General features: G+C 35.0%; 1 protein-coding gene across 2 annotated transcripts in view; it reads left to right on the top strand.

The window, feature by feature from the left end:
* Positions 1 to 20330, top strand: part of COL24A1 (collagen type XXIV alpha 1 chain) — a 421541-nt gene that overhangs the window by 363082 nt on the left and 38129 nt on the right. For both annotated transcript variants that reach the window (XM_023731663.1, XM_004369122.2), the window contains exons 48-53: positions 4868 to 4975; positions 6688 to 6795; positions 6888 to 6941; positions 7748 to 7810; positions 11085 to 11138; positions 16046 to 16081. In XM_023731663.1, the coding sequence (XP_023587431.1) occupies positions 4868 to 4975; positions 6688 to 6795; positions 6888 to 6941; positions 7748 to 7810; positions 11085 to 11138; positions 16046 to 16081 (423 nt within the window). The remainder of the gene's footprint in view (positions 1 to 4867; positions 4976 to 6687; positions 6796 to 6887; positions 6942 to 7747; positions 7811 to 11084; positions 11139 to 16045; positions 16082 to 20330) is intronic.

The raw sequence follows: 20330 nt of genomic DNA, 5'->3' as shown, positions 1-20330 counted from the left end.
TACATGAAGAAAGCAAGAGGTCATTAAAAAGACAGGAAAGAAAGAAAAGACAAAAATGAATGTCAGAAGAGACTCTGAAACTTGCTCTTCAATGTCAAGTAGCTAAAGCAAATGGAGGAAATGATGAAAGTAAAAGCTGAACAGAAGATTTCAAAGGGCGACTTGAGAAGACAAAGTAAAATATTATAATGATGTGCACAAAGACCAGGAGTTAGAAAACCAAAGGGAAGAACACGCTCAGCATTTCTCAAGCTGAAAGCACTGAAGAAAAAATTCAAGCCTCGAGTTGCAATAGTGAAGAATTCTGTGGGCAAAATACTGAACAACACAGGAAGAAGCATCAAAAAAATATGGAAGGAATACTGAGTCACTGTACCAAAAAGAATTGGTTATTGTTCAGTCATTTCAGGAGGTAGCATATGATAAAGAACTGATGGTACTGAAGGAAGAGATCCAAGCTTCACTGAAGACATTGGCAAAAAACAAGACTCCAAGAATCGACGGAATACCAACTGAGATGTTTCAGCAAATGGATGCAGCAGTGAAGTGCCCACTTGTCTATGCCAAGAAATTTGGAAGACAGCTTCCTGACCAACCAACTGGAAGAGATCCATATTTATGCCTATTCCAAAGAAAGGTGATCCAACTGAATGCAGAAATTATCAAACAATATCATTAATATCACGCACAAGTAAAATTTTGCTGAAGATTATTCAAAAGCAGTTGCAGCAGTACTTCAACAGCGAACAGCCAAAAATTGATACCGGATTTAGAAGAGGACATGGAACCAGGGATATCCTTGCAGATGTGAGATAGATCCTGGCTGAAAGCAGAGAATACCAGAAAGATGTTTACCTATGTTTTATTGACTACGCAAAGGCACTCTACTGTGTGGATCATAACAAATTATAGATAACTTTGCAAAGAATGGGAATTCCAGAACGCTTAATTGTGTTCATGAGGAACCTGTATGTAGATCAAGAGGCAGTCATTCGAGGAGAGCAAGGGGAAACTGCGTGGTTTAAAGTCAGGAAAGGTGTGTGTCAGGATTGTATCCTTTCGTCATACTTATTCAATCTGTACGCTGAGCAAATAATCCAAGAAACTGGACTGTATGAAGAAGAATGGGGCATCAGGATTAGAGGAAGACTCATTGACAACCTGCGTTACGCAGATGACACAACCTTGCTTGCTGAAAGTGAAGAGGACTTGAAGCGCTTACTGATAAAGACTACAGTCCTCAGTATGATTACACCTCAACATAAAACAAAAATCCTAACAACTGGACCAATAAGCAATATCATGATAAATGGAGAAAAGATTGAAGTTGTCAATGATTTCATTTTACTTGGATCCACAATCAACACCCGTGGAAGCAGCAGTCAAAAAATCAAATAACATATTGAGAAAATCTGCTGCAAAAGACCTCTTTAAAGGGTTCAAAAGCAAAAATGTCACTTTAAGGACTAAGATGCACTTGACTTAAGCCATGATGTTTTCAGTCACCTCATATGCATGTGAAAGCTGGACAATGAATAAGGAAGACTGAAGAAGAATTGTCGCCTTTGAATTACAATGTTGGAGAAGAATATTGAACATAACATGGAATGCTAAAAGAATGAACAAATCTGTCTTGGAAGAAGTACAGCCAGAATGTGCCTTAGAAGCAAGGATGGCAAGACTACATCTCACATACTTTGGACATGTTATCAGGAGAGACCAGTCCCTGGAGAAGGACTTCAAGCTTGGTACAGGGTCAAGAGAAAAAGAGGAAGACTCTCAACAAGATAGACTGAAACAGTGGCTGCGACAGCGGGCTCAAGCATAACAACAATTATGAGGATGGTGCAGGACTGGGCAGTGTGTTGTTCTGTTGTACACAGGGTCACTGTGAGTTGGAACTGACTCAATGGCCCCTAACAAGGCAAAATCAAGGATATTATTTGGGAACTTATGGAACAAGAGAAAAAATAAATTTCCACAATGTTTTTATTGACAAAATTCAATATATAATAATTGAGTACAATTTTTTTTAGTACAAGTCTACTAATAAGAATGGAATTCTTTTTGGAGGGATAACATTTACCTATTACAGTTCAAAGTTAGTGTTCCCTATCATCGGAACTTTCTGTTCATGTGTTAATGCTGATCTATAATAAGATTTTACGTATTCTGCATATTTCATGTCTGAAGATTATTTTCACACAGATAAGTATTGCTGAATACTTCAGTTCATGAGCATATGGTTTTAATTGAACATATTCATTGCTTGGAAGGCATTTATAGAATTCTGTTAGAGTCTTCTCTTGATATTTGCCCCTTAGTGTGTCATTACATTGCAGATTAATCATTTCCAATTGAAGGTTAGGTGGAAACTCCTCAATTGCGTAGTTAAATGGATTTTGAAATATAGACATTTCTTGCATCACAGTCCAAAAAACAATGCTGGAACTGTTCGATCTCAAAAAATATATCCACTGCAAATTTGCATAATAATGGAGATCTCACTTCTTGTTTTAATTTTTGACAGCATGGAAACTGTAAAAAGCAGCTTGACGTTATTTGTGATTCAAGCATTAGTTGTCATCAAAATGACTTTACTACAGTGTATGTTTCACCTATAATCTTTGTTTTACTTTGTAATTTTAGTTTAAATTAATTTGAAAACATTATAAAGTCTGCAGCAAAAGCTAATTTCCAAAGCCATTCAGTATTCAGTAATAGTAGTTGAGGACAGTTCTTCTCACTCAGAAAAAATTCATTCTCAGTCTCAAAACCGGTCCCCCAACCCCCCCCAAAAGAAAAACCCATTGCTATCGAGTCGATTCTGACTCATAGCAACCATATGGAACAGAGTAGAACTGCCCCATAGCGTTTCCAAGGCTATAAATCTTCACAGAAGCAGGCTGCCACATCTTTCTCGTGTAGCCACTGGTGAGTTCAAACCGTCGACCTTTCAGTTAGCAGACAAGCAATTTAACCATTGTGCCACGAGGGATCTGCCAGTCTCAAAACACTTCAGTAAATCTTTACCACAACTAACCCATCAAACTTCTCCGTGGTAGGGAAAGTCAGTATAATCAGCTTCTATTTCTGACAAAAATTCACAGAACTAATGATGGTTAAGTCCACAAGAGCCAATGGAGTTCACTGTTGACATTACTGGCTCAATAACACATGATAGATTCAAATACTTTCTTCAGAGTACTTTATGGTGCATAATGCAATTAATGTTCATAGCTTTAAACACCTTACATTTTTACAAGGTTTTTAAATTTGGCCAATAAGCATTTTTCTGATCCACCGCTCTCAGTTATAACACATCTTAGTAGGTTCCCCTTCAGGTATTTTCTCAATTTCTTTGAAAATATTCTCACCTGTAGTCATTCCCTACAGAGTATTCATACAGATTAATTCTTCAGTCATTTCAGACTTGGCATTGACTCCTAGAACAAACAACTGAGCAGTATTATTAACATCTATTGACTCATCAAGAGCCAAGGAAAATCACTTAAAAGAATTTGCCTCATGTTTTTGATTGACTATTGATATTGCTCCCAATGTCCTCAAATCTTCAGGAATCTTTTATTACACAAGGCTAACAATCTTAAGCTTATTTTCACTGCACAATTTAATTACCTCACCGTCAGTGAACGAATTTCTTTGCTGTGCTAACAAATGAACCACTCAGAAACTCACTTTAGTTGCTGCCTCAGAAATTGTGCTGTGCTAAGATATTCCATGTTAAATTTTCTAATTTTTCTAACTGTTGAATTCCTGTGAGGTGGGGATATTGTGATGAGTGCTGAGTCTAGTAATGTTGATGTGTATTGTATTCTTTTAGCATAGCTATATTATCATTGAATACTAAACACAAGACTTTGCTATCAAATTTGGTGATAATACACATTCCGCTGTGCCTTAAAACCATGATATTCAAGTCCATTTTTCTCTTCTTGTTTTGACTTGATGGGTATGCAATGTTAATAAAAAAAGATAAAATAAGATGATATATTTTCCAGTTGAAACACTGTCAAGTTATAACCGTATCACTGAGATTTATAGTGCAACAGGAAGCAGTGTGAAATGAGGAGAGTGCCACATAAGATATTTGTCACAACTACTCAACTCTGCTGTTATAGTGCAAAAACATCCATATGCAATATCTAAATGAATGAGAATAGCTGTGTTCCAATAAAACTTTACTTAAAACTAGATACTGAAATTTTAATTTTCATATGTCATCAAATATTCTTCTTTTTTTATTTAATAATTTAAAAATGTAAAAACTTTCTTAGCTCATGAGCTATACAAAAATAGATTGCAGGCTGGATTTGGCATGCAGCAGTTTGCCATAGTTTGCCAACCTCTGTTCTAGGACTTGGCTTTAAGGAAATATTGTTTGCTTACATTTATTCCCAATCATAAACTATTTACAGTAAAATTTCTGGAATTATATGTTGTTGAGGAATAGAATATTCTTCTTTAAGGATACACTAATCAGTTAATAGAGTTGTCATATACTCCAGAGCATAATACAAAAGGTTAGAATTTAACAAATACGCATCATACCTAGGCTGCATAAGTCAGAAGATACTGGCAGACTATGCACTGCCTTCCTGTTTTAATTTTAAATACCCAAGATCACTGCACTAATTATAATTAGAGAGTGTTGGTGAGTGGTGGGTGTTCCCAAATATTATTTGCACATTTGACTTACCTTCGAAAGAAGCCCAGGATAGCTCCCAAACCTGGACAGTGTGTTGATAAGCAGCCTTTCAGAACACTAACTCCTCCTAAATTTACAAGCCTCTGGAGGATCATCTAGGACCTACCTCAGTTTTCATTTCTTATCTGTGTTATTTAGGGCATCAGAGGCAGCCCAGGAACAACAGGACTGGCTGGTTCTCCAGGTCCTCGAGGAGCAAAGGGCTCATCAGGCCTGCCAGGAAGCCCGGGAGTTTTAGGCCCAAAGGTACTTTAATGTTTTCTTCTGATTGATGAGAAGCACTGGCCATCCTTACTGGCCTGAGTTTAATGGCTGGATCACAGGATAAGATTAATAGCTTTCAATAAAATTTGGCTTATAGTAAAAACACATTAGGAAAAAGTATGTGGCCTTGACATATTCATCTTCTGTGATAGCCACAGAGCATGTCATTTGCCAAAAGAATGTCTTATCCTAGGACTGGAAATGCTTTTAAAAATGCTGTCATGATTCATCTTGTTTCTTCTTCCCTCTCTGTCACCTACCTTCTCCTCCAAAACAGAGAAATCTTATTTACTTCCAGATGCATACTTTCTGTTACACTTCTTTTTCCTCCAAGTTTGAGCCTACCAACCAATTAGTAAATCTGATAACAGTGTAGATTATTTCTTAGAGTCAAAGTGATAGCAACAAGTCTTGCATTAGCATTCAATTTATGGAGTATTGTCATAGGTCGTCAGGCTTTCCAGACAAGACCTCTCTTAGAAGTATCTCAATGCAAGATTGACTTTGATTGGTTGTCTTAATCCTAAGGCTTTTATGAAATAACTTTAGACACTGGACTAATCTCTAGGTTGTCCAGTGTCTAAAGTTATTTCATAAAAAACTTAGGATTAAGACATTGACACTCTCATCATTATTACCCCTTACCTTGATTTTCATAATTCCACTTCTAGAGAATTTCCAGGTATTCTGATTTACATGGATAAATTGAATATGACAACCCAGCTACTTACTGTTTCCAATTTGAGCCTTATGTTAATGGTTATGACACAAATATCCCTTTCCACTAAAACCCAAGGCAGCTGAGCAGTTGCTAAAGCTAGGAAAAAGAAATGTGAGAAAGATCCCTACCTCTTTGTGTGAATTGTCTTCAATAAAAGGGATCCATATTTGTCAAGTCTCAGAGTTATAGCTTTGTCTCAGTACAGTGAAGGATAATTTACTAGATTTAAAGAACCTATGGTCCAAGTCTACAAAGAATCATCTTTCATTTACCTGTCTCTGAACTCCATCTGGTTCCTAAGTTTATTATTAGAAATGGCATGAAAGATATTCCAACTCTCATTTCAAAAATAAAAATAAATTAAAAAGACCCATACCTTTCAAAAGTAAAATAATAGTAATTAAGTATATTATTAAAGTAACCTTCTAGGGAATAAGGATGAAGATACAGTTTATATTAGGGGAACACTAGGAAACAAAAATGGAAATTCCTTAATGATGGAATTGAAAAGATAATTGTAGCAAAAACCAGGCTTTACACTTCAGGAGACCATGTTTGTTTCTGAATTAGACAGCTGAATCATTTCTGGGTAGGAGGGAAAAGAGAACAAATATCAATCCAAATAAAATAAATTCAAATAAAATACAAGTTCCATCACACACCCCCACACACCACACCCTCACAATCTTCTGTATCCTCACCATCCTCTTTCTAGTTTTGTATGTCCCCTTCCCTTCTCTTTCCACATATATCACCACAATCTCTAGAAGTTTCTTTCCCCATTGCTACCCTTATTCATTGTAATTAGATATTGCTTGTGTGCAAAATATTGATGGAGAGGATAATCATGCAGAATTTGATTTCCTCAGTACCTTGTATTATGGCTAAGGATTTGTCTCTTTGAGTTTCATTTAAAAATGTATATGTTTATAGATTCTAAAACTGAGATCATCTTTCTTTTTTCTGTCCATAGGGTGAACAAGGGCTACCTGGTCAACCTGGAATGCAAGGTAAAAGAGGTCACCAAGGAGCACAAGGTGATCAAGGACCATGTGGGGAGCCTGGCCTGAAAGGGCAACCTGTATGTGCCAACTCAGATACTCTCCAAGCACTTATTTTACAGGACGGATGACCATTACACAATAATGATTATCATGTCTATTCACATTGCAGGGAGAACATGGTGTTCAAGGTTTGAGAGGTTTCCAAGGATTCCCAGGTCCCAAAGTATGTGTGTATATTTTCTGCTAGTCTTTTAGATATCTAGAAAAAAGAGATGTTGAAGTATCAGTAATTAGTTTCTTGACTCGAACTTTTATTTTTTTAATCTACAAAATTTCAGTTAGTAAAGAGTTATATATTTGAATTTTTAATATGTTCATTTTAAAACTGTTGTACTATACATTGTTCTAGCAGTTTTATTCTATAGTTTACTTTTGTTCTCTCTCAGTACTTTTTTCCAGACATTTTATTATGAAAATTTTTAAACATACAGCAAAGTTGAGTGAATTTCTTAGTGAACATCCAATATAAGTATTACCTAGATTCTACGATTAACATTTTACACTACTTACTTTATCACATACCTATCCGTCTATCCATTCCTCTTCTCTCTTCATCTATTTTTGGTATATTTCAAAGTAAATTACATTTTACTTTGAAAATGCAAACCAAAAAAACCAAACCATTGCCATCGTGTAGATTCCAACTCATAGCGACCCTGTAGGGCAGAGTAGAAGTGCCTCATAGGATTTCCAAGGCTGTAATCTTTACAGAGGCAGACTGCCACATCTTTCTTTCACAGAGCAGCTGGTAGGTTCGAACCGCCAACTTTTTGGTTAACAGCTGAACACTTAACCATTGCGCCAACAGGGCTCCTTAGTACACTTCCCCCTAAATCCTTTAGCATGCATGTCCTTAACTATCACATTTCATTTTTGAGCCAATTCTTAATAGATTGATAAGGAAGTATTTCATTTGTAAAATGTTCATATAAGCTAAAATTTTTTACTTTTTTAAAATTGTATTTCTAGGGTCCTGAGGGAGATGCTGGAATTGTTGGAATATCAGGTCCTAAAGGTCCTACTGGACAAAGAGTAAGTATAAAGTCATTCTACCTACTCATAAATTGTGGTTCTTTGCTTATTTAGGACTCAGGTTTAGAACTTTAAAATTACTCCAAGTTAATAATAAAATAACTTTTAAGATAGAAATTCATTAGTGCACATACAGAGGTTCTACCTTTGTCAGTTCATATATTAGTTTAAGCAAAAGACTTCTTAGACCCCTCCCCTCACATACTTTCCTGATTCTCACTTTAAAAAAAAAAAAAATCATCAAAATTACTGTGCAAAGTGGATAACGTATTTATTAACTCACATCAGGAACAAAAAAAAATCATTTTATGTTATAAGCATTCATACAGCCAGAGACCATAGACCACCCCCATGCACCACCTGGAGGAGGCTTGCCTATGATCAGAGCTCTTCAGACCATGCTTTGGAAAATATTTCCCAATAGCTGTGTTTTCCCAGCTAGGAGGTGAGTATCTCAAGAGAGTAATGAGGAACTGCTTAAACAGTTATAAAGATTAGGGTCTGAAGAACTCCAATTAGCTGTTTATTGTCTGGAACTACAAACTGTGGAGAATTATACATAGGATAAACAAGCCATCAGCAATTACTGGTTGTTTTTGTTTGTTTTTTTTTTTTTGCTTTTTTGTTTTGTTTTTGTTTTTACTAAGCACAGCCTCCTAATTGATGAGATGATCTATAAAACTGAAGGAAAATAAAAAGCCATAAAGTTTTAAACACTAGTTTGGCTGTACTAGTAGAACCTTTATGACTAACAGTAACTGTCAGGGCAAAAGGGGGAGAGAGCAGAGAGAAAGACGGGGAACCACTCAGATGCAGGAGAAACAAATCTTGAATAAGAACCTTACAACTGAAACCCACTGTTTTCTGTTTCTTATACAAGATGTTAAATAAAAAGTCAATTTTTTGAAATTCTATGCCCCTTCTCTCTTACAATAAATTCCTTTTAATACAGAGAGCAATGTTGCCCTGGGAAGACCCTTCTCAACATTTCTTCAGGTGTAAATTCATTAGTTATTTTTATAATTTGTGAAGAACTATGGAAAGTTGGCACTTTTATGTAAAGTTCAATTCTTGATTTTCCATAGGTGGGTTGTATATGGATAGGCTTCTCTATAGTAGAGGAGGCCTGATAGTGCAGTGGTTAAGCACTCAGCTGCTAACCAAAAGGTCGGGGGTTCGAACCCACCAGGCCACTCTGTGAGAGAAAGATGTGGTAGTCTGCTCGCATAAAGATTGACAGCCCTGGATACCCAATGAGGTGGTTCTGCCCTGTCCAATAGGGTCGCTATGAGTCAGAATCAGCTAGATGGCAGCGAGGTTTTTTTTTTCTCTGTAGTAAATATTGCTTTTAAGTTTTTATTTATGTTAAGTTCCCTGCTGATTAAATCCATTCATTCGTGTTTTATTTAATTCTCAGTTAATTAAATCCTTTCATGATATTGTCAAAAAGAAGTTGGCTTCCTGCCTAGCACCTATCCTAAGCAGGGTCTCACTGGACCGTAGTTTGAGTTTATATTACTTTGCTTGCCCAGAATTTTAATCAGTTCACAAATAGTAAAGTTCTGGTAACTAGCTCACAAACTACTAATTTCTAAGTGCAGATATTTCTTTATTAAGTGAATGTGAGTCAGGCAAAAAGTCCTAATAGGTTAATATTTATCAAGAGTCTATTATGTACCAGATACTGGTGTTCAATTTGTATCCGTTATCTCATTTAATCCTCATAAAAATCTGTGAGAGATTTTACAAGTGGGGAAACTAAGTCTTGGAAAGGTAATTTGCTCAAGGCGAATTATGGCTAGTATGTGGAGGAGCCAAAATTTGAATCCACATCTGATTGACTTCATTGTACAAAGCAAATCATATATTAGACAATTGCTTGCTAATTGCAAGATTAGAATATAAAATGGATATTAACTGACCCAGTGCCTAGTTCTATACCTAGCACATATTATGCTATCAATAAGTATTTGATGATTTAATTAATGAGCTAATTAATTAATTAAAACTTGGAAATCTGGATTAATTCTCCTTCTCCATTTCAAAGATGTATTTATATAGATAACTGGTACCGACCATCAAAATCATAGCACCATGTCTTCTGGACACATCTAGATAAACATAGACAATCATTTGCTTTTTGGGTCTACTTTATCCAAATTCCATGTATACCTCCTCATTCTTTTAACAAACCATTATTTCAGAGAGTCAGATCATAGTTCAGTTGATTAGCTGGATGCTTTCTTGTCATTATTTTTTAGTGATAAGCTAATCTAGAGGATACATTTGTTTAGGCTAAGAAATCAAATCTCTTTATTCAATTACAGATCTTTGAGATTTGGGTACTCTATTTATAAATTATCTTATGTATAAAAAAGTGATTCTATTAGACTTACTTTTAGAGTATCAGGTAATCTTACTCATTCTAGGTCAATTTAATATAAAGCTATCTCAGTTACTTTATTAAAGCTATCAATAGACCACGTGCATTATAAGTATATTAATTGATGGTATTTCCTATACCTCTGCAGGAGTTAGAAAAAAAGAAAGTCTTTTAGATATATACATTTATGTATTCCAGGTTAAGTGTGAGCTAGAACAACTGATATTTGCAGCCACTGGGAGTGGGGATGGGGTTCAGGGATATTTACAATCATTGAAAAGTGATAAGGTCCATAGCTAGTTTAGGAGGAGTTGAGCAGAAGTCCAGTTTATTCAGTTATTTTTGTAATCAAATAATAGTTTACAACTTAAAAAAGACTTTTCACATTTAATGGGCCTGTTGAGTAGGCATTCTTATTTCTATTTTACAGATGAACTGAAGTTTAGTTTGTCACATATGATGCCCTTTAGTGCTCTCAGTGCTTTCTCTCCATCCCATGCTGAATAACACTCAAACATCTGCTCACTCAACATCTCCAAAGAAATCTATTCACCAATCTGTTCATCAATTTTTTACTTAAAGTAGTTCCATTTGTTATGTAATGACACATGTATAAAACGGCATCACTGAAGTTATGAAATGCTGACTTATCAGTAAGGAACTGAGCAGATGCGACTCTCCTAATATAGGAAGCTATAGTAATATGCAGAATTGTGTCACTGAGTGTGAACCAAAACTGCTACTATTTCTGCTAATGCTATAAGATTTTATAATAAAAACTATAATCATATAGATGTGGGCTATTTTACCATAGCACAAGAAATTCTCGGGAATTTTTCTGCTTTATACTGGAAATAAGACTGACTGATTTTTTTTTTTTTACCCCAACAGGGAAACACTGGCCCCCCTGGCAGAGGAGGTATAATAGGCCCAACAGGTAGAACTGTAAGTTAGTCATAATATAGGTCTCTTTTTTTCTTTTTCATACTCTTTTTTGTTTCCTTTAATCATACTTCTAGAATGATCCACAAAGGATCACCCAGGGTATTTGAGAAGCAAAGGGCAAAAATAGATGTACTTTTTCTCCTGAAACATGATTCCTTCAAACTTAGAGGGTGTATAATGAAGAAGGTGTAGGAAAAGGTGAAGTAGGTGCTTAAAACTAGAGTTGAGAAGGGAAGATAGAACTGCGCGGGGGGTGGGGGGTGTTGAGCATCAGAAGAATACAGGTGATCATTAAAGCAATATAAGTGGATCAGTTTCCTGAAGGAGAAAACACAGCAAAAGATGAGCAGACAGGCAAGATTTGAGTCTTCAGAAGCACCCACTGTAAAGAAAAGAAAGAAAGAATTCATAGGAATAGCAGAAAAATCACCAAGAATGAGATTAGATAGAGGAGGTTTCAGGAAAAGGGTAGTACATACTGATCTTTGAGGGAATAAGTTACAGTAAAAGATGGAATACTGACTGCAGTGAAGAAGAAAGAAGATATAAAAATATTTATTAATAACTTCTCAAATTTTCACAGCAAACTTTTAAACTAGATACTATTTCCATTTAACAGATGAGGAAACAGACGAGGTTTCTAAAGGTTCACCTAGTCATACGAGGTGATACAGCTAGTGAGTTACATGACTGATGTTTCTTATTTCAAAACCACTGCTCTTTCTATTCGATTCCAAGCTATGTCTACAGAGGAAATAGAGACTGTGTGTACAAGTACCTGCTGAAATTAGACTATGAAATAAAGCAGAGAAGACAATGATTGGGGAGGTGGTAGGTTCATGGGAGAGTTTGCAGTACTGATAATAGTATAAACACACAGGAGGAGGAACTCAACAGAAAGTGTCAAATTGAGACTTGGTGAGGAAAGACTCATTCCTTACAAGGAATCAATATTTTTGAATTCATTTTGGAAGTGTTACATGTAGACACATAATGTTTAAAAATGTAAAAATGGAATGCATCAAGTATTAAGTACAACATCAAAGTTACTGGATTTAAGCAAAAGTAATGTATAACTCAACATTTGTCTATACTTTCAGCATTTATCACTCAGATTTATATAGTCTAAGTGGGAGATTATAAGTGGGAGAATTCTCATTTCAGTGAGTGGTTTTTTAGCAAGCTAAGAAACACATACGGTTCTCATTACTGAACAGTTGTTCTCCTCTGTGAAAAATATGAAATGTTAATTAATCAAGGAAACTATGATAAATAAATAGCTCAATTAAAATATCCTACTGTTTTGTTTATAAATAGTTTTTAAAGACTCTTATAATATTCAGTATGTACATCAAATTTTTCAATTTTCTGTTTTGTCGTTCTAAGAAGAGACTTCTAAGACAAGTTCATTATGAGAGAATAAGCATTTGAGAATGGCCAAAAACATTTTGAAGAAAATAGTGGTGAGGAGCTAAGCAGGGGGGAGGGGAGGGCGGAGTTCCTATTTCAAATAAGAAAACATACTACAAAGTCATCACGAATAAACTATATGGTAGTACAAAGAAATAAACAAATAGATCAGTGGAACAGACTAGAGTCCAGAAATAGATCTTAGAATACGTAGGAATTTAATAATAACAAAAGTGGTATATCAGTTAGGATGATTTGAGATATAATAGGAACCCTGAATCAAACTAGCTTTGACAATAAAGAAATTTATTAGAGGAAGCTTAGACATAGGAAGGACTTCAGATTTGATTAATTTAGTGACTCAATCATGTTATCCCAGACCAGGTTCTTTCCATGTCTCTTCTCTGCCATCCTGAATTGGAGTCACCTTGCTATAAAACTGAATGTTGGCTATGTAATTAGGCTACAAGATGACTACGATTTTTCAGGATCACATTCATACATAGTTCTTATCCAAAGTGAAAAAGCTATCTATAGCTCTATCTTGAGAAGAACAAAATTATTTTCCACAAGTCTCCCATTGTGTTTTTATGTCTAATTGACTAGCATTTGGCTGCATGCCTTTTCCTAAACCAATGTCAGAGAAGGGAAATGGAATTAATTTGAGTCCTACTACTGCTGTAAGAAATTGGTACCCTCCTTCACCCAAAATTTAAAAATAAATAAATCCCAGATAAACTTCTAAAGACTTTAACATAAAAAATAGAACAATAAAAATCTTAGAAAAATAATCTAGAAAATTAATATATAACTTAAGAGTTGAAGAGATCTTTATACAGGACAGAAAATTTGTAAATTATAAAAGAAAACATATTTGAGTACTTGAAAATTTTTTAATTTTATATAGGAAGAGACTCCATAAATAAAGTAAAAAAATTAATATAGTTTGGGGGAAAGTATTTGCAAAGCATACAGCATATAGCAGGTTAATATACAGAGCTCTCAGAAATTCATGTGAAAAAATAAAACTCCATAGAAAAATGGGTAAAGGGTCTGAATAGGTAATTTACAGAAAAATAAATACAAAAGGCCAATGATTATTTGAAAAGATGCTCACCTTTGGTCAGAGAAATACAAATTAAAGTAATAATGGAGTTAATGAGATATCCATCTAACCTCGAAGAAGGACATGTAGGGAAAACAGTACTCTTATTTATCACTGGTGGAAATGTAAATTATAGTCTTTTTTGTAAAGATATTTGTTGAAAATATAAACACATATACCCTTTAACCAGGAGCCCTGGTGGCACAATGGACAAGCACTCACCTGCTGACTGAATGATCAGCAGTTCGAACTCACCAGCCACTCTGCAGGAGAAAAGACCTGGTGATCTGTTTCTGTAAAGATTTCAGCCTAGGAAACCCTGTAAGGCAGTTCTGTTCTGTCCTATAGGGTTGCTATGAGTCGGAATAGGCTTAACAACACACAACAACAACAACCCTTTAACCAAGCATTTCTACTTTGAGGAACTTACCCCATGCAAATACAAACACCAATAACACTAAGGAAACCTTGCAAAGATTTGTGTTGACAAAAAAAAAAAACCTGGAAACCATGTGAATCCTCATCTGTAGAGGAGTGGTTGAATAAATTCTGGTACAACCATTTCGTAGAATATTATACAACTATTAAAAAGAATTAGTTATATCGAGTTCAGCTGACTTGCAATTATTTCATGGTGTGCTGTTAAGTGGAAAAGCGTGATGCATAGAAGATTGTATTAAAGGACCCTGATCTTATAAAACATAACAAATAATCCCATACATATGTAAGTGTATTTGTCGATTCTTGGTTACTAAGGGGTATGAAAAGATATGTATCGGGCTGTTAATACTGGATTGGAGGTGGGGAAGGATGTTTAAAAAGAAAAAGTACTATAAAGATATCTTAAAAATGGCTTTTTAAAAGTTAATGCCCTAGTTTAAAATGGGTTAAGGACAAGACAGGAAACACAGAAGAAGAAATATAAATGGTGAATAAACATGAAATATAAGTGTTAATGTTTTTAGCTTGGGTGATTGACAAAGAATGATAGTATATGGCATAGATCAGAAGAAATATACATACTGCAGGTATGAGTACAAATTCAGACAAACTTTCTAGAGGACAATTTTTATCAATTTTGAGAAGTATAAGGATGTTCATCACAGGGTTGTTTATAATGACAAAAATTACCAAAAAAATTAATAATAGAGAACTGAATTAAAATATCGTAGTTTGTTAAAATTAGGTATTATCAGTATTTAGAGGAATGTGGATTGACGTGGAAGAATATTCATATTATATTGTGAATGTATAAACTCAGGTTTCAGAAAAGATGAATAGTATTATCTCCTTTTTTATACTAAAAATACGTATATAATTTCCACAAGAATCAGCACCAAAATATTAATAGGAGTTTAAAAAGTAGTAGATCCACCCAACAAACGAATATATATTCTTTTCAAGTGCTCATGGAATATCCACCAAATTAGACCATATTTGAGGTCATAAAATAAATTTTAACAAACTTAAAAGGATCAAAGTCATCCAAAGTATGTTCTCTGGCTATAAAGAAATTAGACCAGAAATCAATAACAAAGCGACAATAGAAAAATCCCCAAACACATGAAAATTAAACCACATACTTATAAATAATCAGTGGATCAAAGAGGAAGTCTCAAGGGAAATTAGAAACTATTTTGAACTGAATGAAAATGCATACAATATATCAAAATTTGTGAGCTGCAACTGAAAAGGAGTAGGAAGAGAAGATGGAAGAAAGGGAAGAAGTCACCCTAGAAACAGAATTTTCAAAGACTAAAGGAACCAAATATTGCAAGAATTTAGCCTGTTAATTCCCTTTCTAAACTGTTTTGTATGTAATTGTCAAATCAACTGTTTTGGGGTAGTCGAATGAATAAGTAGCTTTTTTATCCCAGTCTGGCTTTAATATGGAGCTAGAGATAGCAAAACAGCATAATGAATTAATAAAATGCTTTTGTTCTGCGTTGCTTTATTTAGGAAAAAGGAGCTCTGGTGGTACAGTGGTTAAAGCACTGTACTGCTAACCAAAAGGTCAGCAGCTCAAACCTACCGCCTGTTCTGCGGGAGGAAGATGTGGCAGTCTGCTTCCATAAAGATGACAGCCTTGAAAACCCTATGGGGCAGTTCTACTCTGTCCTATAGGGTCACTAGGAGTCAGAATTGACTCAGTGGCAGCAGGTTTCACTCCCCTCATCCTATGGTTTTACTTAGGAAAAAAAAAAAGAATAGAATTTATATTAATTCTGTTGTACATGGTTCGCTATGAGTCAGAACCAACTCGACAGCACCTAACAACAACAACAAAAAGAGTCTTGATAGCTAGACAATACAAAAACACAAATTGTCATGTTTCTATGTACAACCTCAACTATGTGGAACTAACTTTTTTTTTTCTTTTTTCTCCTTTTAGGGACCCAGAGGTGAAAAGGGCTTTAGAGGTGAAACTGTAAGTTTATCTAAGTTTGTAGTTGTATTATCACTTGTCATTAGACGATAAGTTCCATAAAAGCAAAGACCTTGTCTGATTTGTTCACTATAATATCTCTGACATTTGTAGAATAAAAATAAAATTATAGTAGTTGTCAGGAAGTAGAACTAACCTATAGGGTATATCACAGGGAAACCTGATAAACTCTAAGCGTGTTTAAGAATATGTCAATCATATTCTTGCCAGATCACTGTTTGAAACGGAATATTTGTCTCAGTAAGGAGGCAAATTATTTTGGGAGCCAAAGTTGCTTTGGATATATACGCACTGTGTCCTGTCAGCAGTGAACCAAAAAAACAAAACAAAACCTATTGCTGTCAAGTCAATTTCAACTCATAGCAACCCTATAGGACAGAGTCGAACTGCATCATAGGGTGTCCAAGGAGCAGCTGGTGGATTCAGATCACTGACCTTTTGGTTAGCAGCTGAGCTCTTAACCACTGTGTCACCAGGGCTCCATAAAACTAGAACACTAGAGTGATATTATTAAAGCAAAAATCAAATTATATCACTCCCCTGTTTAAAATCTCCCTATGACTTCCTCTTGCACTTGGAATAAAATGTAATCTCCTTTCTTCAGTCTACAAGGCCCTGCATGATCTGGCCTGTTTGCCTTTCCAATCTCATGATGTACCACTTTCCCCCTGCCCACTGTGCTGACCTTCTTTATAGTCTTTGCAACATGACTTTCTTTTACTTAGAAAACTCTTTCACTTGCTGTCCAAATGACTGGCTTTATCTCATTATTTAGGTCTCTGCTCAAATACCATCTTGTTAGAAAGGCCTTCCCTGACCACACTGTCTCATGTTATTCCCAGTCATGCTCTTTCACAATATCCTGTTTTGATTTTTCATAGCACTTACACTATTTGAAATTATTTGTTTGCTGACTCCACTATAAGGTAAACTTCAAGATAACTGGAAACTTTGTCTGGTACGCTGGTCATCAATATCTAAAACAGAGCCTAGCATGTAATAGGCAATATTTGATACATGAATTGATAAATAAATGAATATTATTGCCTAAAATTAAAAAATTAACAGCTATTTCCAGTTCTAGTCTGATAAAGTATCATTTCTTAAATTAACATACTTATTAATCTTTTGTTCTGTGGGTTGCCCTAGTTCTCTTCACAAAAAAAACAAACCCATTGCAGTCGAGTCAATTCCAACTCATAGCAACCCCACAGGACAGAGTAGAACCGCCCCATGGGGTTTCCAAGGAACAGCTGGTGGATTAGAACAGTTGACCTTTTGGTAGCAGCCTGAGTTCTTAAACACTTCGCCACCAGGGCTTTTTACAAGTAAGGTGCAAACTCCCAAGATCCACAGGGTGGAGGGTGGGGGAAGCTAGGCATATTGGCATTTAGTGCAGCCAATTAAATTAGCTGGTTAAAAAGGCATAAATTTGGATTTCTGTTTAGGAAACTTCATACCTCCTGCAATTTGACATTGTAAACTCTAGTATTGATCCCAAGTAGGTCCTTTTCACCACTGAGAGAGCTGTTTCTGTCATTGTCTTATGTGAAACAGTTTCTAACCTTTCTACTGTATGCTTGCTCCATGTCTACCTACCTATGGGATATTTTAAAAATAAATCCCTGGATGCAATTCATATATTTTCTCTCAACAGAGCCAGAGGAGTTTTGTAATCTCCTAAAAAAAAATCTCCTAGTAGATAGCATGTAGAATTCTCCCCACCTCCCCTACTTCAAAACTATAGTGTTATTGGCAAATTAATCTTGGAAAGTTACAAAAATCTCCTGACTGCCATGAGACGCCAAACATTTTAAGAACATGAATGAATAATTTAATAACAACAAATGCATAAAAGGTTGCCAGAATTAATGGGATACCATTAGCAAAAAAGTAAAAATTTAACTCATGGCAGAAATAATATCCTAGTGTCAACCATATAAAAAAGATTTTGGCAACTTGAAGCATACAACTTAAAGCCATGGAAGTAAAAAAAAAAAATTATAAGGAATAATCCTAGCATAAATTTTTAGATTAGCTGCTTCATTTTAACGGCATATTATTTAATGAAAAGCAAAAAAAACTGAAGAATCCCTTTGAAGTTTTCTCAAATATTACCTCGAAATTAATGTGTCTTCACAATTCTTGAATATCAGAATTATCTTATTTGCTTCCAGTTTGAAAGTAAGGAGTATGGTTTAAGCATTATAAGGAAAGGGAAAATTATGGAAAAATATGTCCTAAGTATTAACAAATTAAAAAGTTAAAGCATATATGTATAGATATATTTTAATTCATAGATAGTAAAATTTATTCATATGAAAAATTATCAAACTCTTTTAATTCTAGTACACATTTTCCTTACATTCATACAAACTTCTAATTTGAAATTCCAGGGCAGTTCTACTCTGCCCTCTAGAGTTGCTGTAAGTCGGAATCGACTCAACTGCAACGGGTTTGTTTTTGATTTGAAGACATTTTTGGTTGTCACAACTTGGGAAAGGGAGGGAGGAGTTGCTAGTGACATCTAGCGGGTAGAGGCCAGGAAGGCTGCTAAACATCCTACAATGCAAGCTTTTTAATTTATAAATGAGAAAAGGGATGCTTCCTGCAACTGAGAGCCATATTAAACCAGCCTAAAGTAAAGATCATGAAGCTAAATCAGTTGTGTTTACATAAAGGCAAAGTCCAACATATTCAAGTTCTTAGGTACTTATAAGTATTTTTAAAGCCTAATGGTGAAATATACTACTTTTCGACAATCATATGTAAATTCTGAGATTAAGTGAAGAAAGAATCTGTTTTCAAAGTCAGTGCTTTCACTTAGCCAAATAGCTACCATACCTTTTCACATAAATTTGGATCACCGTTGAGAAATTAATGTGGACATTCAGAGTTTTATTGTAAACTGCTTTATATAGTATGTAGATGGATTGGTCACTTCTCCCTGATGGTGTGTTAGCTAGAGAAATAAAAAGAACTAACAAAATGTTACATTGTTGGAATCATATCTTGTTTTCCTTAACTGTTTGTCCTATTCTATGCAGTTGTTGCATTGGGTTGCCCTGCCCTGTTTTATTGGGTTTGAAGTATTTCGTTTGGTATTTGTGGTGATCTGACTTGTTCTAGGTAACAATCTGAAATGAACCCAATAAAATTGGCAGTAGGAATAATTTCTTCCCTCTTCTATGATAAATTCCTCTTTTAAAATCAAAGATAGGATATATATTTTGTACTTCAGCACCAGTGAGATTTTGCAAATGGCAGAAATATGCAAAATGGGATGAAATGTCATGATTGTTTATTATTTTTACAATGGTGATCCAGAACGGAGAAACTTACGCAGCCAGATTCACTCAGCCTCTGTATATTTAAGGATATCTCCAACATGAAATTTCTGTAACTTATCATGCAGCTTCTGCAGTACAAATTTTTTACATTCTCTGCTTAAAATTGTAGTCACAAACCATGTAAACTAAGAAATGTCCAGTAGACATGGTGTTGGAGTATTCCACCCTTTTTAAGTAATTGTGTGTTGTTTGTTCTAGCTGTCACAGTATATTTAGGATCAACAGCTTTGGACAATAAACGATACTTAATACTAAGTCAAGCATAGCATGAACATTATACAAGATCAGCTAAAGATAAATTTTGCTTTGTCATCTCTTAACCATATTCTGAGTTTCACTCAGTATGGTCTTAATAGTCAATTGACCATCAAGTAAGTAAAATTTTTCGGCAGACATACAAGACCTCCCAGCATTATTGACAGTGATTACTATTGTTTCCTTTTGAGAAATGTCAGTGTAACTCTTGATATTTCATTATACATATTTTAACTACTCTTTTCTAAATTAATACCAATTAATTTAACATTATTATTCATTTATTTAATATTGCAATAACAGTTACTGAACACCTACTGTGTATTAGGCACTGTTCTCGTTCCTGACAATGAAAAGGTGGGTAAGATACCTTAAGGGTCTTTAGAGACTTTCCAGTGTGTTGTTTCCTGTGGAATGCAGAAAAAGATGATTAGTTGAGCAAAGGGGAAGTGGAGTGTGTGACAAGCAAGGAGGGTAAAAAGTTTTTAAGAAGTATTAGAATAAGAATGAGAGTTCAACAGATAGAAATGGTAGGCAAGAGCATTCCTGGTCGAGGAACTAGCACATGCATGATACATACATGTGTGAAAGAACTTGGAAGGTTCAGAGATCTACACGTAATTGGT

The sequence above is a fragment of the Trichechus manatus genome, unplaced genomic scaffold (assembly GCF_000243295.1).
Source record: "Trichechus manatus latirostris isolate Lorelei unplaced genomic scaffold, TriManLat1.0 scaffold00003, whole genome shotgun sequence".
Classification (NCBI taxonomy): domain Eukaryota; kingdom Metazoa; phylum Chordata; class Mammalia; order Sirenia; family Trichechidae; genus Trichechus; species Trichechus manatus.
This window is presented reverse-complemented; position numbering and strand designations above follow the sequence as displayed.